Source organism: Apium graveolens, chromosome 9 (assembly GCF_009905375.1).
Source record: "Apium graveolens cultivar Ventura chromosome 9, ASM990537v1, whole genome shotgun sequence".
In the NCBI taxonomy this organism is placed as follows: Eukaryota; Viridiplantae; Streptophyta; class Magnoliopsida; order Apiales; family Apiaceae; genus Apium; species Apium graveolens.
The window spans coordinates 232,694,141-232,719,322 of NC_133655.1; the positions used below are offsets into that span (position 1 = coordinate 232,694,141).

General features: G+C 40.5%; 1 protein-coding gene and 1 non-coding gene across 2 annotated transcripts; both read left to right on the forward strand.

The window, feature by feature from the left end:
• Positions 1-2,612: 2,612 nt before the first annotated feature.
• LOC141686044 (uncharacterized) lies at positions 2,613-7,565 on the forward strand. The gene is made up of 2 exons (XM_074491108.1): positions 2,613-3,066; positions 7,396-7,565. The coding sequence occupies exons 1-2, from the start codon at positions 2,613-2,615 to the stop codon at positions 7,563-7,565; spliced, it is 624 nt and encodes a 207-aa protein (XP_074347209.1).
• Positions 7,566-21,802: 14,237 nt separating this feature from the next.
• LOC141688100 (small nucleolar RNA R71) lies at positions 21,803-21,909 on the forward strand. Its single transcript, XR_012561566.1, has one exon. It is a non-coding gene; the product is annotated as a small nucleolar RNA R71 (small nucleolar RNA).
• The last annotated feature ends 3,273 nt before the right edge of the window (positions 21,910-25,182 follow it).

A 25,182-nucleotide genomic window follows, 5' to 3' on the forward strand; every position in this document is an offset into this window, starting at 1 on the left:
TTAAAAAATATTTAATAATTGAAATTTGAAAAACAAATGATTTTCAATTCGATTTTACTTTGGAATAATTTTGGAAAATTGTGATTTTACTGTGATTATACTACAGAACCACTTTAAACTATTTTATCAAATTTTAATGATTTTTTAAATAAAAACGTCGCACAACTTCGTTTTTAATTTGATAATTGAAATTTGTAACTTGATATGGATAAAAAACACATCCTAAAGACACATTTAATGTCGCATTAATTACTGTTGGGCTTCTTGTTTGAAGTCCAGTACAGACCTGTCTGGTCCAAACTCGTAGCAGGCTCAAAACGGCCCATGTAGGCAAGGCCCACCAGCTGAGGTCGTCAAGGTCCACGAACACAAGCTGTTCACGGACTAGGCCCAATACGACAGGAAGAGCAGAGACATGTGTTCTAAACCGACTCAAAGTCCTATACAGAAGGTTCTGGAGCTCCTTCCTCAATAGGACTCCTAATCACCATCTAAGTTGGAGATTTGTCCCCCAAGTCTCCCAACAGAAGTCTAACCCTAGACTCACCTCTATATAAAGGGCTCTACCCCTCAACCTAGAACTACGTTTTTGCCTTGATTCTCTATAACACAGAGATACGCAGGTATCTTGCAAGGACCGATAGTCCCAAACGCAAGAGCAGCCATAAAAGCTCGAAACTCACCAACCCTAGCATTAAATACTAACCCACTCAGGTTTTTGTTGCACAATATTTGGCACCGTCTGTGGAAAAATTACAACAACCATGGTGAACACACGGAGCAGAAATAATAGTGGAACAGACACTCATGTCCCATCGCGAATAATTGCATCAGTGGTAGAGGTACCACCGCACTTAACCTAAGCCTCCACCCAAGGAGGAACCCTGGTAGGGGCAACTGAGGCTCAGCCACAAGGGACGAATCCCCAGGATCATCAAGGGATGAATCCTCAATTTCAGCAGCTACATGCACATGTGAACTCTCAACCCCTTGGGTATGAGTACTCGACAATTGTGACTACTAACCCCCCTTACGGGATGCCTCTATATCCCGAAGTTGGAGGGAGTTGACACTCTAATAGGAGTGAAGCACAAGGGCGGATGCCCCAATACATACATGGCTTGGCTCCAATTCCGGAGGATCAAGAATTCTCTTGACCTTATACTGAAAGAGACTCTGAGTCATCGGATGATGATGTTGCTCCAAGAAGGAGGCATGCTGATAAAGAGCCGATGGCTGTTACTGAACAACGCTCCAGGAGCACTCAAGGGATGAATCCCCAAGATGTTCAAGAGAGGATCAGGGCTCATGAAGCTGAGATCCAAAGGTTGAAGCGTGACCTGGAGACACATCTGGCCCCAAGACCCCCACTCGCTCCAAGGCGGAGAAATCCTCCTCCAATCATAGACCTGGATGGTCCAATACCAAGAAGGGCAGTTGCCCCAAGGGCTGATCCAAGTGATCTTATGCCCCTAGGAGATCCTGATGATCTAAACCCACCATTCACTGATGAGATAATGAATGCCCACATCTCAAGGAAGTTCAAAATGCCCACCATCAAAGCATACGATGGTACTGGCGACCCTGCTAATCATGTTAGGATGTTCTCTAATGCCCTGTTGCTACAGCCCATGAACGACGCTATTAAGTGTCGGGCCTTCTCTCAAACCCTATCGGGCCTGGCTCAAAGGTGGTACAGCCGTCTGCCCCCAAACTCTATCGGATCCTTTAAGGACTTGAGTCAAGCTTTTATCAAGCAGTTCATAAGTGGCAGAATATACGAGAAGAGTTCAGCATCTCTCATGGGCATAATCCAAGGAGTGAAGAAGTCCCTGTGAGAATATCTGAATCGATTTACGAAGGAGGCTTTGAAGGTCCTTAATCTTGATGATAAGATAGCTATGATAGCCCTGTAGCAAGGAACTAGAGTCGAATTCTTTAAGATGTCCTTGGCTAAGCACCCTCCCGAAAGCATGCTGCAGCTCCGGGATAGGGCCGGGAAATATATCAAGGTGGATGAGAGTATGAAGAAGATGGTCGTCAATAATTAACCTACTGGGAATAAGAAGCGGAAGACGGATCAGGAGTATGATGCCAAGGATAAGTATCCACGAATTGGCAAAAACTCTGACTCCTCCTCTTTTAAGAAGAATTAGTAACCAATGTTCGCTAAATATGCAAGGTTGAATGCTCAAATGAGCTAAATCCTTATGGAAATTGAAAAGGACAAAGACTTCAAATGGCCAAAGCCACTAAGGGGAGACCCCGAGAAGAGAGACAAGAGTCGATACTGCAGATTTCACAAAGATGTTGGTCATGACACTGAAGATTGTAGGCAACTCAAGGATGAGATTAAGTATCTAATCCGAAGGGGAAAGTTCGGACATTTCACCAAGGGTGAAGATGGAAGATGCCAAAATAGAGATAATGATTGAATAGATGACGATCGAAGGGGTAACGATAGAGATCGTAAGTCATAACCCTGAAGGCCAGTAATCAATATGATCTCATGAGGACCTACCGCAACTGGTACTACAAGGAACTCCCGAAAAGCTAATGCAAGAGAAGTGGTGAGCATAGTTGAAGAGTCATCTAAGCGTTCTAAGTCAGAGATGACGCTTGAATTTGGTGACCCAGACCTTGAAGGTCTAAAATTTCCTCAGTATGATCCTCTAGTTATCACTCCAATAATTGGAAATTGTCCTGTTATGAGGGTCCTAGCGGACAAAGGAGCTTCCGTAGACATTCTATTCCATGACACATTCATAAGGATGGGCTACAATGATTCTCAACTAACTCCCTCCGACGCACCCATCTACGGGTTTAACCATTTGGAATGCAAAGTCAAAGGAGAAATAAAACTTCCCGTAACTACCGGGGAAGAGCCGAGGGAGGCCACGCAGATTTTGAACTTTCAGGTTGTCAAGGCAGCCTCTACTTATAATGTTTTCATGGGTAGAACAAGGATCAATGCTTTTAAGGATGTGCCCTCAACCTACCACATTGTACTGAAGTTCCCAACTAGGAATGATGTTGGAGAAGCGAGAGGAGATCAGAAAATGGCCCGTAGTTGCTATGTAACACCCCCAAATCCGGGGTCGGGGATTCGGGTTGTCACGAGTTCCATTTCCCTTATCAATACTTAATCTTAACAGTCAACCAACTATTGCGTACTGTGACCCCACAATATACACACACCACAAGTTATAGTCTCAGAGATGAATACCAAAAATAACACAAGTCATTTTATCCCACAATTATAAACTATTACACCTTAAAAAGGGTTTCTGAATAATTTACATATTCTTTGCCATTATTACAATTCATAAATATACATAAGTCTGGTACATCAAAAGTTGAAAGCCTAGCCTATTGGTAGATCCTACCTCAGCTACAACGGCATTAACGCCTACAGAAAACTGGGGAATGCTTCCTATCCGCTCACGAATTGGGAGCTTGGTCCTGTTCATCTTGTCTATCTGTTGTTGTGTGATGAAAGAAGAAAGCAAGGGTGAGCAACAAGCCCACCGAAATAATATGTATAATAATTAACAATATATGAGCATTCTCATAGTACTCATGAAAGTCTTGGTCAAGAAGAAATGAACCAAGCTGATATCTTAACGCGACCAAGTCGCAAAATATTCAGTATATATATATATATACATATATACTTTTCACAATCTTTGAAATCCTCTGACATGTATAATATACACAGAGTTCCAGTTTATAACTGTATAAAAATATCGTTGCAAGGTGATCTCATATATCTAACCTTGTCTCAACGTTTTTCTGAAAATCTTTGTCATGCATAAGATAATCATTAACTAGATATAAGTTGAAAAGATGAAGTTAAAAGATACTCCAATATACTTATATCTTTCCCAAATACTACTTGAACTACCACCGTTCAAGGTATAATCCGTTTCAAAAGTTCATCACATAGATGAGACTACAAGATAAGATTTGGATAGATTCAATATTTGAAATATCATTATAAATAATGAAGTTACGAGATACTTCATTAAGTCCCGATATATATATACACCTATATATATATACATTTCATACACTCCTTGAAAACCTCTGTTATGAAAATTATAAATAGAGTTGCAATATCCAATGAATTTGGAAAGGAGAAAACCTTGGCATAAACCTGATATCTTGCTGATCAGGCAAAAATACCAATAAGTAACCTTTTTTACTAGTAGATGGACGAATTCCCCACTGGTCATCACCCTGGCCGCAATAGTTACTTATGCTGGACTGCCACTCAGCCACTTACGCATTTGATGGACTCCCACTGAGCCACTTACACTTTCATGGACGCTCACTGAGCCCATGTTGCTTATGCCGACTCAATAGATGGACTTACTTCCCGAACGTTGGGTAAGTAATCAATTCATTTATCAAAACAGTAACCTCGTTGCGAATATAAAATACACCACAAAGCCGGATCCCTCAGGTTTTGAGCGAGTATTTAAATCCCCTTTGAAAGGAAGATCTTAAATATAAAAATGAGTTTTGGGATCCGCTCTAACTTTTAAAATCATTTTGAAGACTCGAAAACATTTCTAAGAATGTTTGGAGTAATGCTGATTTAATGAAATAAATCAGTCCCGATATACTAGAAAATATCTGAATATTATTATTTAAATAATATTCCCATAAAGATAATCTCTATATAAATAATTTGAAGTAGAAGTTTTAAAACTCATACTTGAAATGAATAATAAATAACCAAAGGTATACTTATACGAAGTACGATCTTTATTTGAAAAATCGAAAATAAGTTTGATTATCGAAACATTATTCTTTAATAAAATAAAGAATATTATTTAGTAAATAAGCGGAGTCATAAGTCCTCGAATGAATATTCAAAATAATATTCATTAAATAGAATAAACAGAGTCATAAGTCCTCGAATGAATATTCAAGATAATATTCATTAAATAGAATAAACAGAGTCATAAGTCCTCGAATGAATATTCAAAATAATATTCATTAAATAAAATAAAGTTATCGAATAAACCTTATTCGATTAATAGTTTTGAAAACTATATTTATATATATAAATTTATATATATATATATATTATACTCGGGAACATCGACTCCCGGTTTAGCAATATGTTCACCTTTGGGTCCCCTATACTAAGGGTATACGCAACTACTGCTTATCTCTAGCATAGGTATTATGCAACTTATAAGCAATCGAATCAACAATTAGATATCAAGATTACGAAACAGACATGAATATATACCATATTAGCATTCTCCAATATATCGCAAGATTTGCTAATAACAATCATGCACTTATCACAAGATAATGCATATACATATATACATCACAACAACAGTATAACGGGTAGAAAACTTGCCTGAGCGACTGGGGGTGATAAAAGGCCTGGGACGAGTCTGTTAACCTATAAACATCATATAAGTTGGAATTAAACCAAAGTCGCTTAAGAATCTATACTTTAACCAATTAGACCCTAACGTTCGCTTTTGCGCTAACGATTCACTTAAGTCGCTCAAGTATCCTCGGCTCCACCATTTTTAATAAATTAACCATTAAGAGTTTTAAGGAGATTCTTTCGCGAGTACTCTACCAACTGCCTAATACACTTTACATAATTGTTTCATACTCCAATTAGTCATTTAAGGGTCTTAACCAAGGTTTCAAAGTAAGGCGAGGGGTAATGGTTCGTTCGCGAAACGCCGTTACTTAAAATGGTCGTTTCTCCTAAACCGTACATCGGATTCAAGCGAACCACATATCAAAACGAAGCTCGTAACATGAACTATCTAATAATGGAAATGGTCAAAACCTAACAGTGAGTTCACTGGTCCTGATGTTAAGAACAAAAACAGTCTAAAGTAATTCGGGCATTACGACGGCTATGTTTACGCGATTACCAAATTTTATACTACTTCAAATCAATCCACAATCATTACTACAACCAAACTCCATCCATACACTACTAAAACAGCCCCAACATCCCAAGATTTCCAATTTATACTACTTCTCAATCATGAACTAAGAGCTTACTTAAGTTCATTAACTACTAATCAAGATTTACAACTCCAAAAACATCACAAAACCAACCAATCTCTAAATACACAATAATCATGCCTCTCATGAACTATACTACTCATAACAAGCTCTTAACATTCAATAATTATGCTAGGTTAAGAGATTATACCTTCCTTGTGAGTAGGAGTAACTAATGAGCTTGAAACAACCTTGGAAAATCCTTACTAAAGCTTTATCTAAACAAAAACACAAGATCAAAATTTCAAGTTCTTGAAAAACACTATTCACTCTCTTCTTCCATGAATTATAGGAAGAGATTGTGAAGGAATTTGAAGCTTAGACTTATAGGATATCTATATCTATGTACAAGGAACCTTGGATAATTACCTCACTAATTAACAAGGCTTGGAACTTGAATTTGAGTTTTTCTTTCTTTGAAAAAGAGATGAAGCCGAGAGCTTCTTCTTGAATAATGAAAGTCAATTTTGTGTTTTGTGTTATGAATTGTTTTGCTTGGTTGTTTTGTTTTTGTTTTGCTTAATTACCTTTTAACCATGGTAAAATTTGTGTGGTTTATAATCAACCAACACTTCCTTCCCTTTTGGTCATGCTTATGTCATCCTCCTATGTCATCTTCCCACACTTGTCCTCTTCTTGTTGGTGTGATGACATCATCATCACTAACCTCTTTGATTAGCTCCTAATTACTTGGCTAATGACCGTTGATCTGTTATACGGTTCGCTTAACTTTCGTTCTCGTTTATCGTTTGAGGGATCATACCCGAGATCTTATTACTTGGGTTTCCTTAACCTTTCTCAATACATTATATTCCTTTTATGATCCTCTCTTATACTCCTTGAATTTAAATCCTTTTTATCCTGTTACCTTATACTCAATCCTTTCGGTATCTGGTGGATTTTCGGGAAAAATCAAAGTGTTCGAATTTGGATTCTGACGATCTTTGCATACACTTATATACCATATAGAGTACTAATAAGATCTCAGAATAACAATAAAAGAACCCCTACAAAGTGTGGCATGAAAAGTTTTTTATTCAGCATAGTCAGCAAAATCACTATTCATAAGGGTTACAAAAAGTTCAAAATTTTTGGGGTTATTACATGCTATGTTGCAGCACTTAGGCCCGATGGAACCGAGGGGAAGGTCATCCCATAGAAGACATGGATGTCTGAGAGAATGATGAACTGCGAGGGAAGCCAGCCAAAGACTTGGTCCCAATTCCTTTAGACCCCTTAGACCCGGAGAAGGTCACGTATTTTGGGGCATCTCTGGACAAGCCCTTGAAGGGCCAATGACAACTTTCCTCCAAGAAAACAATGATATATTTGCTTGGACAGCAACTGATATGCCTGGGATTGACCCAAACCATATAACTCACAGGTTGAACGTTGATCCAACTCGGAAGGCTGTAAAGCAAAAGAGGAGAACTTATGCCCCTGATAGGCTGGAAGCCATTAAGCAGGAGGTCGAGAAGCTTTTAGAAGCTGGATTTATTGACGAAGTATAATTCTCTGAATGGTTGGCCAACCCCGTAATGGTTAAAACGGCCAATAAGAAGTGGATGTTGTGCATTGACTTCGCTAATTTGAATGATGCTTGTCCCAAGGACTGTTACCCCTACCAAGGATTGATACCCTGATCAATGCCACTATTGGACATGAGATGCTAAGCTTTATGGATGACTTCAGTGGTTACAATCAGATTAAAATGTATAAGGATGACACCCCCAAGGTATCCTTTATAACTGACTTCGGTGTATTTTGTTACCTTGTTATGACTTTTGGACTTAAAAATGCAGGAGCTACTTACCAAAGACTGGTAAACAAGATATTTGCCCATCTAATTGGGAAGACCATGGAGGTCTTTATTGATGACATGTTAGTCAAAAGCCTAAGCAAGTACGATCATATTAGCCACCTCAGAGAGGCATTTGAAGTGTTGAGGCACCACAAGATGATGTTAAACCCAACCAAGTGTGCTTTTGGCGTTGGGTCTGGAAATTTTTTGGGTCACATGGTCTCTAAGAGGGGAATAGAGGCCAACCTTGACAAGATCAAATCCATCCTAGATATTGAGCCACCACACTCCATCAATGACATTTAGAAGCTGACATGAAGAATTGCAGCTCTAGGGAGGTTCATCTCCAAGTCTGGAGACAAATATCTGCCCTTTTTCAAAACCCTTAAGAAGGTGAAGGACTTTGAATAGACATCTAAAAGCCAAGAGGCCTTTGAACATATAAATAAGTACATGACCGAAGCCCTGTTATTGGCCAAAGCAAGTCCGAAGGACACTCTTTATTTGTACCTTGCGGTATTTGAACAAGCCGTGAGTGCAGTCCTCGTGAAGGAAGAGCAGAAGCTCCAGAAGGCTGTGTACTACGTAAGCAAGGTGCTCCATAGAGCAGAGTTGAATTACTACATCACGGAGAAGTTCGCGCTTGTTCTCATCACAGCCTCGAGGAAGTTAAGACCATACTTCCAGGCTCACAAAATCGAAGTCCTGACGGACCAACCCTTGAAGAAAATTCTTCATAGCCCGAAGGCCAGTGGGAGGATCATCAAATGGGAAATTGAGCTAGGAGAATTTGATATCAAGTATAAGTCTCGAACGACCATCAAGGCTCAAGCCTTAACAGACTTCGTGATCGAATACACCATTAACGACCAAAAAGTCGGGGGGTAAGAGATAATAACCCCAAAAAGAGGAGAGAAGGAGAAGGATAAGAAGGAGAAGGATGAAGAAACAACCTTAAAGGAGTATTGGGTTCTCCATTTTGATGGAGCATCCAAAACAAAATCTAGTGGTGCATGCCTAGTCTTGCAAAGCCCTGATGGGTTTATGATTGAGTATGCTTTGAAGTTGGATTTCCCAACTACGAACAACGAAGCAGAATATGAAGCAGTGATAGCTGGCTTAGGCTTGGCTAGAGCCATGAGGGCCAAAAACCTGAAGGTCTGTGGAGACTCAAGACTTGTAGTTGCTCAAGTTAATGAAGAGTTTGAGGCCAAGGATGATACTATGGCCAAGTACCTGAGAGTCGTAAAGGGAATATTAACTCAGTTCGATGAATGGTACACAGAACATGTTCCGAGAGAGGAGAACACTACGGCAGATGCCTTATCTCAGTTCGCCTCATCTGAAATAGAGAACTATCCGATAAGTATCTACTTTCAAGTCTTGAAGACCCCTACTGTTCATGTCATAAATCTGATAGCACCGATCGGTGTGATAAGCTGTTGGATAGACTCGATCAAGACCCACTTAGAAATTAGGTGGCTCCCCGACGATGCCCAGGAGGCACGCAAGATTTCGGTTAGAGCATTGAGATACTCATTGATTGAAGGCCTTCTCTACAAAAGGTCCTTTGTTATTCCGTATCTAAAGTACTTGAGACCTCTTGAAGCAAACAAAGCACTTAAAGAAGCCCATGAAGGGATTTGTGGACAACACTTCAGGGGCAGGGCCCTCGCTCATATGATAACTCGGTTGGGATTCTACTGGCCAACTATGCTAGCCAATGTAAAGTCTTATGTAAAGAAATGTGATAGATGTCAGACGCACGCTCCAATAGTACGACAGCCCCTAGAGAGGCTTACATCGATTAGCACACCCATCCCTTTTGCAATATGGGGAATGGACATACTTGGACCATTTCCTGTAGCATCGGGACAGAGGAAGTTCATTGTGCTAGCCATAGACTACTTTGAAAAATGGATTGAGGCTAAGGCATTAGCCAAGATAACCACTAAGCAAATTTCTCAATTCTTTTGGGAGAATGTGATATGCCGATATGAAATCCCACGCATCCTTGCCACGGATAATGGGAAACAATTCGATAATGCAGAATTCAGAGAGTACTACGACGATAACAACATATAACTTCGCTTCACCTCAGTTGCACATCCTCATGAAAATGGACAACCGGAAGTTGCTAATAGAATCATCTTTGATGGACTTAAGAAGAGGGTTGAGTGCTCGAGAAACACTTGGGTTGATGAGTTACTGCCTATACTATGAGCATATCGTACCACCTACAAAGTGACTAATGAAGCTACTCCATTTATGCTGGCTTACGGAGCCGAGGCCGTGGTGCCCCTTGAAATCACACATGGATCCACTTATGAATCAGAAACCAATGAAGAAGGCATGAGGCTCGCCCTTGATCCCATTGACGAGGTCAGAGATAAGGCCAGCGCCCGCAATGCAGAGAATCAACGAAGAGCCTCCCTATATTATAATAGAAGGGTTAACCCCTAACTGGGAGACTTGATCTAAAGAAATATTGAGGCTTCAGGAGTTGAAGAGAAAGAAAAAGCTAACCCCTAACTGGGAAAGGCCGTATAAGGTTATGGAAATATTAGGACAATGATCCTACAAGTTAAAAACCCTGAGCGGTGACAAAGTGCCTCATACCTGGCACGTTTCGTAGTTGAAGGTTTAATATGTTTAGGACATGAAAGACATGTTCCTAGTACTTAATAGTAAATGGAGGAATAAGGTCGACCAGTGTACGAGCATCTAATGAATAAAAGTCCTGAAGGACCAAAGTACCGAAAATAAAAGACGAATATGAAATTAAACTACAAATACAGGAGATCCTGAAGGATCAGAAATCAAGTCATGATGAACAATTAGGTTACACACCGAAGATGTTCAAGTCCATGAAGGACCACAAATAGTTAAAAGCTATAAATAGCAAACAAAGCCATGCAAGGCCTAAACACTGAAGGACAATCTATAGTCCAAAATTAGATGATTGGCCAATAATGGCAATCTCAGAAACAACCCAAAGGCTAGGAAATCCCCACAAATTTACCATATCCGGGTAAAAGCTATGAACAGAGCCAATGGACATATTAACATAGCGCACCTCATCATCATGGGTGTCCATCATCTTGAATAAGTCTTTCGACTGTTGATAAACGCTAAGAAAGCTCTAGAATCCCAATCCTAAAACTTTCTCTCAAGTTTCTTCATCAATGCCTCCAAGGCCATGTTCCCACTACTTCATTTTACACTCTTAGTGAAAGAAGCTGTGAAGTAGGCGTTGCCTAATAAGAAAAAGATATTAGAAAGTTAACTTCACGAAATATATTTGGTCGACTAAAGTCTACACTACAGACTCCAGCCTACCAAAAAAGGCTGATCAACCTCCAGAGAAGGCCCTTGACCAACTGGATATCCCTCAGAAAGGGCTCCAGCTGACCAGCCTCCAAGGGAGGCCTTAAGCCAGCCAGGCTCCTCCTTCAATTTGAAGTATTGAAAGTTCTAAAAAGAAGAGATGTTCCTGATACAAGGCATGAGCCCCGCACATCTCTACTTCACGAAGCCGTACTCCTAATTGGAATAAATTTAACCAATGGTAAAATAGGAGGAAGATAGGTACCCTCGATAGAAAAGCCTTTAAGGCCAACTTTAACACGCTTCCTTTGAATTATGAGGCCCCCACACGGCAAGGCACTCCTCGAATAAAAAAGAGAGAGGAAAGTCTAATCCACGACTTGATATTGAAAAGATTGAACTTCAATAACTTCCACGAAATAGGGCTAAAAAGCTCTAAATATTGAGGTTACGGTCGAACAGGGCCTCAAGTGCTTGGTCTCTATGGCCGACCAAGAGTCCTTGAAGCCGACTCCTCCATATGGAGGGGTTATGCCGACTAGGACGTCCTTGAAAGAACGTCTCTAGACGTCCGGAACTAATAGGGATTTCCCCCAAATGAAGGTTGCAAGAAAACCATGGGCTAGAGCCAAATGATGCTCCTGGTGAACACAAGAACTTCCACAGAAACAAGTTTCGTAAAGAACAGAACGTTCACGAGAATAAGTTTCATGAAGAGTAAGACGCTCACGGAGGTGAGATTCGGCCTACCAAGGGTTAGTGACACTTAATCCTCCACAAGGAAGGATTAGGTCGACTAGAACCCTCATGGAGGGAAATATGTTTCGTGAAGAGTAGAATATTCACGAGAACAAGTACATAACGCTCCCTAAAAAAAAGGGGCAGGACGTCTACCAAAAAGAGCGGGATTGGTCGACCAAGCCACATGAAGGCCTTATAGCCGACCAGGAACCCCTATAGGGTTGATTCAGAACATCCTGAAGGTTTTTTGGTGGAACTCATATGAAATTCCTTGAGAATTCTTAAAAAAGTAGGCGCCCAGCGAGAACAAGTTTCGTGAAGACTAGAACGTCCACGATAACAAGTTTCGCGACGGCTAAAGAGTCCATGAGAATAAATTTCGTGAAGACTAGGACGTCCACGAAAACAAGTTTTATGAAGAACAGGAAATTCATTAGGAAACGATCGGAAAAGCATGGTAAAGGCTAAACACGAGTCGTTAGTATTAACTGTGGATTAATTACACTAATCACCATGATTAGCAAAACTTTTAGAAGTTAAAATAAGATTAGCTTTTCAGCTAAATAAGTTTCGTGAAGGCCAGAGTGCTCACGAGCACTGGGACATAACTTTCTCCTCCTAACGGATCAGACTGCCCTGCAGGAGGCTCCCAAGGTTCATTAAAACCACTCCCGACCGACCAACCCATAAATGGGGGGCATATGGCCAACAATTTGCATGCGGGGAAGCCCCAGCCGACCAGCCAACAAATTGAGGCCTTTTGGCCAACCAGGAGCCTCCGTAGCAGAGTCATGGCGACCATAACTTGCCTCTGTAGTGGCCTTGGCCTACTAGCCAACAAATTGAGGCCTTTCAGCCTATCAGAAGCTCTTGGAGGAGAGCCCTGTTACGCACAAAGCATGCACTAAATTAATCACGCAAGTATACGCGTTCGCAAGTAATATAAAATGATTTCTAGTTCGTTCCCACAGAGACTCTGATAAATTATATTTAATTAACACTTACTCACCAATGTATGATTATTCTTCAATGCCAAGACAATAACAATTAAGATTGGTTAACTAATATTAGCTACGAGAATTAAACACTTGAATTAATAATATTAAACACACATGAGATCCTAACTTCATTACTACTTCATTCAATAGTTATTTTCATTAACCTTAGCATATAATGGTGATGATATTAATGAACAACACGAAACTGATAAACGCCAACTTTCGTTGTACGAATACCATTCTACCAAGCATCCACAATTAAGATAGAAGTTGAATAGACATCAATTATGTTGAGACCCTATATGTCTACAAAATTTGACAACATAACGATTTAAGCACAAGTTATTCATGATGATTACACAGGCAAGTAAAACGGTTAGAGTTACGCACCTAGCATGGCAAGTTCTAAATCTCAAGATTCACTGTCGCTTCACAAGAGATTAACAGGCTATCTTACATGTTCGCGATACATATAGGATGAATAAGTACAACCTATACTAGATATCATACAATCACCACATACCAAGGTATTAAACAATTAACTATAGAAATCCATAGTAAATCCGCTAGAATCCCATAATCAATATTAGCCCATAATAGAACTCATCGTCACCATGGGTTCATATAAAAGCATGATGATAACACAACAATATAAGGCTAATAAAAATACTTAATAAATAATGAAGTACGTCACAAGAGTATTAAGGTTCAAAGTATAAAGAAAACTAGCATCCACAGTTATAAGGAATTAAAATAATCACAAGATAAACGTATGCTTCCTCTTCTTCGTTGTTGCGGGCTAAAACGGTCTTCTCAATCTTCTTGCCCTCGCTCTTGATTTTTTGATGAAGAAAACGTCTTCCAATAAGGTTTATATAATAGCCCAAGAGAACCAGCGCCAACGGAAGCCTAATCGTACTCGAATTAATAAAATCCAGATTCTAAAAATCCGCCCGCACGCGGTCGCTTGCATCTTCCACGCGGCCGCCTGCTAGCACGCGATCGCCTGCTCCTAGCGCGCGGCCGCCTGCTACCTTTCTGGAAAATTCCTTATTCTGCTTCTGTTTTTGCTGATTTCTTCGTTCATCACTCCTAGACTGATTCCAAGCACTTTCTTAAGCTTTATTTGATGAAAACCACATATCTAAGCAAGTTATACCCTGAAATGCAAAAACACTAGAAAACGCGTCAAATACATAAAATACTTAAGTCCAAGACACCAATTCAAGCCGTTATGAGACGCTCTAAGTGGTATAAAATGCCACTTATCACACCCCCAAACTTGAATCGATGCTTTTCCTCAAGCATCACGGACTCAAATTCAGAATAAAAAATGCATGAATGCAACTTATATGAATGCAGCGATCCCCTCGTGATGACTAAACCAACCAACACATGACATATCAACAAATGCAATTAGGCAACTAAAGATCAATCAAATCACGCAAGCTACCATATAACTAGAAACATGGTGTGTGCAAATGCTTAACATATATGCTTTGAAACTAGATCAATCATCATAACTTAATTATCCTCAAGGCAATCACACGCTTATACGAAAAATATATTCTAGACACAAAATGACTTATAACACTTCAAGATTATTGGAGTTTATTACGGAATCATGCTTTTATTCAACACATAAACAAATGCTTATTTGATCGTGCAATGAGTGAGGTCCACAAAAGACTTCTGCAATGGTACCCATTTAGCGAGCGTTAGATTAGCGGATCCCAGACTATAAAAGCCTTAGGTCACTAGGCATAAAGTCCCCTAAGAACTTAATAACTCGAATACCAAAGAGCTCACTCATGATCAGTTGTGCATTAAACCATATTTTTTTTCTCTTTTTTCCTTTTTTTCCAATTTCTGAGCAAGTGTGTTTCACTCCATCTTGCTCAACCCTAGACTACTCGTATCCAGTACGAGCCGGCTACTAGCCAATTGACGCCTAGCCACCACTAGCAATGAATTCCAATTTTTTTTTCTAATTTTTATCTTTTCATGTCTTTTATCATTAAGAGCCTAGCATGCATTCTAAGTATAAGCAATAGATTAACCTCAAATACCATCAAACCATGACAACAATCTAGTATTTAAGCATACTCTAAGACTTAGTGAAATTACAAGTGTTTCTAGCATGCATGTCAACCTAACAAGATTCAACATCACTCTAACGCTATCACTACACTCGCATCAATATCACATATTAAACGGTAAAGCAACACAAAGGGATCAGGATATATACATGAGCTATATGACATGATAAATAAAGCTATAAAATAAAATAACTATATGGAAAAAATATGCAACTATATGAACTAAACTATCATTAAAATGTAACTACATGACACACACACAAATATTTTCCTTAACTACCACCCCCAAACTTAAAATCTTCACTGTCCCCAGTGAAGGTAACAGAAAGGAACACAGGGTATACCTACTCAGACGAATCATCATCATCATCACCCTCAGAGGGTGGAGTGTCAGGAGGTGGATAAGCGGAATCCTCACCAGAAACGGGCCATTGGATGTTAGCTCCAAGGCCTCTAAATGCATTCCCAAGTGCTTGGGTGAGCTCCTGCGCAAACCGACTCTGCGACTCATACATCGCATCCATCCTCCTGAAAAGCCTTATGTACTGGACATCAGCCAATCCCGAACCATCTCTTCCCTGAGCTCTCGAAGAGCCTGCCTCTCCTTGAGCCTGACTGGACCTAGCCATGGTAGCACCAGCTGCTGGAAATCCTCCTGGAAGGCGATACCCCAAACCATGTGACTTGGGCTCTCCACCCGTCCACTCCTACATCGCATTCAAAGTCGATGAATCAATAGGAGCGGCCGGCATCTGCAGCTGCTCATAAGAAGTCCACTGGACTCCACATGCCTTGCAAAGCTTCGTGACAATAGAGGCATACGGGATAGAGTACTGTGATTTCCCCCTCTAAAACTTCAAAATTCCTTGATAGATGAATTTGCCAAGGTCCACATAATATTCATCATTCAGAATCCCCCATAACAATCTCGCCCTCTCCACTGTAACCTTATGTGCATGTAAAGAAGGAAGAATATTAGCACATATAAACGCATTTCAAGCACGAGCATACTTGTTCATCGCGAAAGCAGGGAAACTACAATAATCGTTGGACCCCCTTTTGAACTTCCACACTGTGCCTGGCTGACAGAGAGTTGCCATAATCAAGTCCAAATCAAAGTCCTTAGGGGCCTTTGCATTCCAATTTTCCTCCTATGGTTTGCTTTATCGCTGTCCAATCACCCGGCGAATCACCTCGGGCTGATAATCAACAGTAAGCCCACGAACAACAAAAAACCCATTCATGTCGGCCTTGGCGTTCGCATAAAACTCGCGAACAATACTCATCGGTACCCCCTCAGGTAACTCGCAGAATATAATCCATCCCTTCTCAGCAATCATCGGTAGCAACTCACCATCCCTCCCTGATGGAAAGAACCCTATCTCCCTCATAATAGGCTTAGTCAGAAGCTTGGTGTACTCTTCTTCAGCAGCCCTATCCAAAAATCGGGGCCTCACAGCAGTATTCCTTGAAGAATCAGTAGCAGTCGGATTGGTGCTGCTGCTACCCACAGTTCGTGATCTCTTTGGGGCCATGATAACTGAGAATAAGAGTTAAAGAGTTTGTGTTTGGTGTGTAGGAGAGATTTTGTAGAGTTGAAAGTGTGTGGGATGTGTATGTAGAGGTTGTATGTATTTATAGGGCAAAATTAGAGTTATAATTTGATTAGGAGTGGGGATTGTGGCTAAGTATGGGGAGAATTTGTGGGTTAATGGGTGATATGGCTTCTGTGAATTTTGTTTTTGTTTTGTTTATTTTTTATATAGGCTGAAAAATGATTTTTCAAAAATCGGGGTCGCACGCGGCCGCCTGGCACCAGCAGGCGGGCGCCTGCTAGGCTTCTGGAAAAAAATTTCTGCAACCTTTTTTTTGATATTTTTTTGGGTTTTTGGATAAAGTACTATATTCTAAGGGTTCCTATGGTCTCATATCTTGGGTTGCCTCCCAAGAAGCGCTTCTTTTACGTCATTAGCTTGACTTGGAGTTATGCGATCAAGTTGACAATAAAATGGCACTAACCACTTCATGGTTTGCCGTATCCCCATAATAATGCTTCAATCTCTGACCATTTACTTTGAATGCTTGGCCCGGATCGTTCTCAAAAATCTCCACCGCTCCATGTGGAAACACGGTTTTAACGATAAATGGTCCAGACCACCTTGATTTCAACTTTTCAGGAAAAAGTCAGAGACGAGAATTGAATAGAAGAACTTGTTGCCCCGGCACGAATGACTTAGGCGATAGCTTCCTGTCATGCCACCTTTTTACCTTTCCTTGTATATTTTGTTGATTTCGTACGCTTAAAGTCAAAATTCATCAAGTTCATTTAACTGAAGCATTCGCTTCTTCCTAGCTGCATCTAGATCAAGGTTTAACTTCTTCAATGCCCAATAAGCCTTATGCTCAAGCTCCGCAGGTAAATGACATCCCTTACCATAGACAAGTTAAAATGGGGACATCCCAAGTGGAGTCTTGTATGCTGTTCTATAAGCCTAAACAACTTCATCGAGCTTCAAAGACCAATCTTTCCTTGACGGACAAACGACTTTTTCTAGAATGCGCTTGATCTCTCTATTAGACACTTCAGCTTGACCATTAGTTTGCGGATGATAGGTAGTAGCAATGCGATGATTCACATTGTAGTGTTGCTTCATAGAAGTGAACTTACGATTGCAGAAATACGACCCTTCGTCACCTATGATAACTCGCGACGTTCCAAACCTTGTGAAAATCTGCTTATGAAGAAAACTCAACACTACCTTTGCATCACTAGTCGGCAGAGCTTTGACTTCCACCTATTTCGAGACATAATCGACTGCCAGCAAGATGTACTGATTAATGCAGGATGAGCTAAATGGTCCCATGAAATCGATTCCCCAAATATCGAAGACCTCAACTTCAAGTAGCACATTTAAAGGCATCTCATCCTTTATGGAAAGATTCCCAACTCTTTGGCAATGATCACACCTTAAAACGAACTGATGTGCATCCTTAAACAACGTAGGCCAGAAAAAACCTACTTGAAAAATATGAGCTGCTATCTTTTCACCACCATAATATCCACCATAAACTGTGGAATGACAGTTTCGTAATATCCCCTATGTCTCACCGAATGGGATGCATCTCCTGATGATCTGGTCAGCTCCTTGTCTGAACAAATATGGTTCATCCCACATATACCACTTCACCTCATGCAGAAACTTCTTCTTTTGAGCCGCATTCATATTAAAAGGCATTATATTGCTAATAAGATAGTTCACAATGTCTGCGAACCATGGCTCTTCCTCTTGAATTGTGAACAACTGCTCATCCGGAAAAGATTCGTTGATCAATGTCTTATCATGTGAAGTAGAATTGGGATTCTCCAATCTAGAGAGATGGTCAGCCACTTGATTTTCAGTACCTTTTCGATCCTTGATCTCTAACTCAAATTCCTGTTGTAAGAGAACCCAACAAATAAGTCTAGGCTTCAAATCCTTCTTTGAGACCAGATAGCGGATGACAGCGTGATCAGTGAACACTGTCACCTTTGTCCCCAGTAGATAAGATCGAAATTTTTTGAAACCAAAAACTATAGCTAAGAGCTCCTTCTCAGTAGTAGTTTAGTTCAGTTGGGCTCCATTTAGTGTCTTACTAGCATAGTAGACCACATGAAAGATATTAGTCTTTCGCTTCCCTAGAACTGCTCCCACTGCATAATCACTTGCCTCACACATCATCTCAAAAGGTTCTCTCCAATCAGGTGCCGTAATAACTGGTGTGGTGATTAAACTTTTCTTGAGAGTCTCGAATGCTGCCAAGCATTCATCTTCAAATTTGAAAGGCACATCTTTCTCGAGCAAATTACACAACGACTTAGATATCTTAGAGAAGTCCTTGTGAAACGCCGATAAAAACCCGCATGACCGAGAAAGCTACGGATTCCTTTCACAGAAATAGGTGGAGGAAGATTTTCAATGACGCCCACCTTGGCTTTATCCACCTCAAGACCTTTACTAGAGACCTTATACCCAAGAATGATGTCTTGTTGCACCATGAAGTATCATTTTTCCCAATTGAGCACCAGATAGGTCTCAACACACCTTTTGAGCACCAAACGAATATTATTCAAGCATTCGTCATACGGATGTCCAAAGACGGAGAATTCCAAAGACGGAGAAGTCGTCCATGAAGACTTCGACATTATTTCCTATCATATCAGAGAAAATGGCCATCATACATCTCTGAAAAGTGGCAGGTGCACCACATAAGCCCAAAGAAACTCTGCAAAAAGTAAACGTGCCAAATGGACAAGTGAAGGTGGTCTTCTCTTGATCTTCTGCTGCAATGCAAATCCGATTATAGCCCGAATAACCATCCAGAAGACACTAATACTCATGACCAGCCAACCTGTCAAGCATCTGATCAATGAATGGAAGAGGGAAGTGATCCTTCCTCGTGGCTTTATTCAACTTCCTGTAGTCCATGCATACCCTCCATCCTGTGACTGTTCGAGTAGGGATGAGCTCGTTCTTCTCATTTGCTACCACAGTAATACCTCCATTCTTAGGTACACATTGCATGGGGCTCACCCAAGAACTGTCAGAAATAGGATATATGATTCCTGCATCTAGCCATTTTAGAATTTCTTTCTTCAACACTTCTTTTATTATAGGATTAAGCCTTCGCTGTTGCTCAACAGTCGGCTTGCTACCTTCCTCTAGTAGAATTTTATGCATGCAGTACGAAGGGCTGATCCCTTTTATATCTGCTATAGTCCACCCGATAGCCGATTTGAATTCTCTCAGAATCCTTAAGAGCTTATCCTCATCACTACCTGAAAGGTCAGATGCAATAATAACAGGAAAATTAGATTCTTCACCTAAAAAAGCATACCTCAAGTGTTCAGGCAATGGTTTAAGCTCCAAAGTAGGTGTTTCCTCAATAAATGGTTTGAGCTTTCCCTCAACATTCTTGAGATCAGTATTACCAAGAGATTCAAATGGCATGTCTAACTTCCGTTTCCAAGGAAAAGCATTCAAATATTATAACTGCTCATTGCCTTCATCATCTTCACTGTAGAAATCCCCCAATAAGGCTTTTTCTAAGGCGTCAGACCTTAGCACATGATCAAGTTATGAAATAACTGCAGAATCGACCAAATCCACCTTGAAGCACTCCTCATCTTCCGTAGGGAATTTCATCGCATTGAATACATTGAATGTCACATCTTGATCTTGCACCTTCATAGTGAGTTCACCTTTTTGCACATCTATCAAGGTATGGCCTGTGACCAAGAAAGGTCTTCCCAAGATTATGGGAATCTTCTTATCTTCCTCGAAATCCAGAATGACAAAATCTGCAGGAAAGATGAGTTTGTCCACCTTTACTAGCACATCCTCCACAATGCCTCGTGGGTATGTAATCGAACGATCAGCCAATTGTAGAGACATGTAGGTGGGCTTCGGATCAGGCAAATTCAGCTTTTTGAAGATAGACAACGGCATCAAATTGATGCTTGCTCCCAAATTACAAAGAAACTTGTCAAATGACAACTTGCCAATGGTGCAAGGAATGGTGAAGCTACCTGGATCCTTAAGCTTTGGAGGTAACTTTTATTGCAGCACGACACTGCACTCTTCCGTTAGAGCAACAGTGTCAAGATCATCCAGTTTCACCTTCCTCGAAAGAATACCTTTCATGAATTTCGCATAACTAGGCATTTGCTTAAGAGCCTCAGCGAAAGGTATGTTAATGTGAAGTTTCTTGAACACCTCCAGAAACTTACCAAATTGCTTGTCCAGCTTTTGTTTTTGCAATCACTTAGGAAAACATGGTGGAGGATAGAGCTGTTTCTCCCCTGTATTACCCTTAGGCAGAGTGTGTTCAACAATAGTCTTCCTTGGTTCCCCCTTTTTCTCCTTTTGCTTTCCTTCTTCATCTACAACTTCAACTTCTATATCTTTTGCTTTCCTTCTTCATCTACAACTTCAACTTCTATATCTTTTGCTTTTTCAGTATCAGCAACTTTTCCAGACCTTAAGGTGACAGCTTTGACTTGCTCTTTAGCTTCCTTCCTGCCTGGCACTTCAGTATCGCTGGGAAGTGTGCCATGTTGACGATTGAGCAAGGCATTGGCTATTTATCCAATTTGATTTTCCAAGGTCTTGATAGAAACAGCCTGACTTTTGCACAACAGCTTTAACTCCTCGAAATCAGCACTAGAAGGGGGAGCAACACCTCCTTGTTGAGAATATGTGTGCCTTTGAGCAAATTGCTAAGGTTGCTGGAATCCAGGTGGATTAAACTGTTTATTTGCAGCTTGCTGATATGGTTGCTGAACATCATTCTGATTATTGCTCCAGCTGAAATTGGGATGATTTCTGTTATTAGGATGCTAAGTAGCGGGCACAGGCTGTTGCGGTCTCTGAAAATTGTTCACATACTGAACAGATTCATTAACAAGAGAACACTGATCCGTAGCATGAGAGCCTGCACAAAGCTCACAGACACTAGCTATTTGATTTGCGCCATAGTTGGTTAAAGAATCGACCTTCATAGACAGCGCCTTGAGCTGCGCTGCAATAGCTGTAGCTGCATCGACTTCCAGAATACCTGCTACTTTCCCAGGAATCATCCTTTGAGTTGGGTTTTAATACTCATTTGCATCCATAGTTTGAATGAGATTATAGGCCTCAATATAGCTTTTGGCCCACAAGACGCCTCCAGAAGCTGCATCGAGCATGGGTCGAGATTGGACCCCCAAACCATTGTAGAAACCAGTGATCACCATCTAGTCAGGCATACCATGATGTGGACATTTTCTCAATATCTCCTTGTAGCGCTCACAAGCTTCGCACATAGATTCTCATAGTTGCTGCGCAAACTGAGTAAGAGCACTCCTCATAGCTGCAGTTTTGGCCATTGAATAGAACTTCACCAGAAACTTTTGCGCAAGATCTTCCCAAGAGGACCCAGCTTGTAAAGAATGTAACCAGTCCTTAGCTTTATCCCTCAGAGAGAATGTGAAAAGCCTCAGCTTGATAGCCTCATCAGTGACACCATTATATTTGAAAGTACTACAGATCTCGACAAAATTCCTGATATGCATGTTGGGATCTTCAGTCGCAGCCCCTTCGAAAGAAACAAAATTCTGCACCATCTGAATAGTGCCCGACTTGATTTCAAAATTATTGGCCTCAATAGCCGGATGAATGATGCTTGACTGAATGTCATCAATTTTAGGCCGAGAAAAGTCCATAAGAGCTGGATAAGCTTGAGCTAGATGATCACCCATTGTTTCATGTTCTTTCTTTTCACTCTCTTTATCCGAATCTTCAAAAACTATCTTCTCCGGAGAGTCAAGAGCTTTATCTGTTTCCTCAGCTTTATCCAGATTTCTCTTGCGAGCGCGAGAACGTGTTTGCATAAACGCTCGCTAGAGTACCTGAAACAAAACTGAAAGCAGTAAGTAACCAGTCTTAATCAATGAATCCTAATGACCACTGATGGCAAGTACATAAACTAAACAAATTAACACCGAGTCCCCGGCAGCGGCGCCAAAAACTTGTTAGGCACAAAGCATGCGCTAAATTAATCACGCAAGTATACGCGTTCACAAGTAATATAGAATGATTTCTAGTTCGTTCCCACAGAGACTCTGATTAATTATATTTAATTAACACTTACTCACCAATGTATGATTATTCTTCAATGCCAAGACAATAACAATTAAGATTGGTTAACTAATATTAACTACGAGAATTAAACACTTGAATTAACAATATTAAACACACATGAGATCCTAAATTCATTTCTACTTCATTCAATAGTTATTGTCTTTAACCTTAGCATGTAATGGTGATGATATTAATCGAACAATATGAAACTGATAAACGCCAACTTTCGTTGTACGAATACCATTCTACCAAGCATCCACAATTAAGATAGAAGTTGAATAAGCATCAATTATGTTGAGACCCTATATGTCTACAGAATTTGACAACATAACGATTTAAGCACAAGTTATTCATGATGATTACAGAGGGCAAGTAAAACGGTTAGAGTTACCCACTAATCATGCATACAATACATGAACCTATGCTAGCATGGCAAGTTCTAAATCTCAAGATTCACTGTCGCTTCACAAGAGATTAACATGCTATCTTACATGTTCGCAACGCATATAAGACGAATTAGCACAACCTATACTAGATATCATACAATCACCACATATCAAGGTATTAAACAATTAACTAAAGAAATCCATAGTAAATCCGCTAGAATCCCATGATCACGATTAGCCCATAATAGAACTCATCGTCACCATGGGTTCATATGAAAGCATGATGATAACACAACAATATAAGGCTAATAAAAATACTTAATAAATAATGAAGTACGTCACAAGAGTATTAAGGTTCAAAGCATAAAGAAAACTAGCATCCACAGTTACAACGAATTAAAAGAATCACAAGATAAACTTATACTTCCTCTTCTTCGTTGTTGCGTGCTAAAACGATCTTCTCAATCTTCTTGCCCTCGCTCTTGATTTTTTGATGAAGAAAACGTCTTCCCATAAGATTTATATAATAGCCCATGAGAACCAGCGCCAACAGAAGCCCAATCGTACTCGAATTAAAAAAATCCAGATTCTAAAAATCCGCCCGCACGAGGTCGCCTGCATCTTCCACGCGGCCGCTTGCTAGCACGCGGTCGCCTGCTCCTAACGCGCAGCCGCCTGCTACCTTTCTGGAAAATTCCTTATTCTTCTTCTGTTTTTGCTGATTTCTTTGCTCATCACTCCTAGACTGATTCCAAGCACTTTCTTAAGCTTTATTTGATGAAAACCACCTATCTAAGCAAGTTATACCCTAAAATGCAAAAATACTAGAAAACGCGTCAAATACACAAAATACTTAAGTCCAAGACACCAATTCAAGCCGTTATGAGACGCTCTAAGTGGTATAAAATGCCATTTATCAAGCCCTGAGACCTTCAAAGGTTGTTCCAGAGACCCTCTTGAGAGGCCCTTTGGAAATTTCTCAAAAAGGATAACCCTCAGCAGAACCAAGTTTCGTGCATAACATCCTACAAAAGAAGTTTGGACAAGTTCAATTGAACACCAAACGTTTAGCAAGAACAAGTACCGAACGTCCACTAAGACGAGTACAGAACGTTCACTGAAACAGCCGTGACAGAGCTGTGAAGAACTCAAAGGCAACCATGAAATTAATTTCATGGATAACCAATAGCAATAAGGGAATGATAAGGTATGTAGAAGACCTGAACTATGAGTGAGAGATTCAAAAAAAAATGGGGGGGGGGCAGGAACCCTGGGCAACCTCCTCAAGGCCGACCAGGGGAGGGCGACCCAGGTACTTCTGCTCTAACTGGACGGGTAGCCCACATTTGGGGGCATGATGCCGAGCAGAGCCTCTTGCCGCAGGAGGTTCTGCTCGACCCCGATGACCCCCTTCGAAAATTTTGAAAAAAGTGGAAAAAATCAGAATTTTTTTGATTTTATTTTTAAATTTTCAGGATTTTAAAATTAAGCCCAGATTAGGGCTGATTAGTGTATATTAGGCGTAATTAACCCATATTAGGGGGAATTAGTGATTTGTATGATGAAATTAGCCCAAATTAGGGCCTTATAACCCATTCACTCTTATAATTAGTGTGGATTAGGGATAATTAGTGTCTTATGCATACTGATTAGTCTTAATTAGCCCCGATTAGGGCCGATTAGCCTCAATTAAGGCCAATTAGTGCATTCTAGATTAAAATCAGGCTCTTTTAAGCATAATTAGCAACTTGTGCATGAAAATTTTTCTCAATTAGGGCCGATTAGCCCCGATTGGGGCCAGTTAGCAGTTTTCACCCTATAATTAACCTTGACGAAGGTTAAGGGGTGATAAACGCTCGCTTTTTAGCCCCGAATATGGCCGTTTAGTGTTAAACACTATCCAAATAGCCTGTGCAAAGGCCTTATGTGTGTATACTCGCACTAATAAGTCGTTGTGAATGTGTAGGTTGCTCCACACTTTACGATAAAACGACGATACCCATGAAGGGCCGACACCCATGAAGGGCCGATACCCATGAAGGGCTGATACCCATGAAGGACCGATACCCGAGAAGGGCCGAAAGTACCCCGAGTCGCGAATAGACCATTATAACTTTC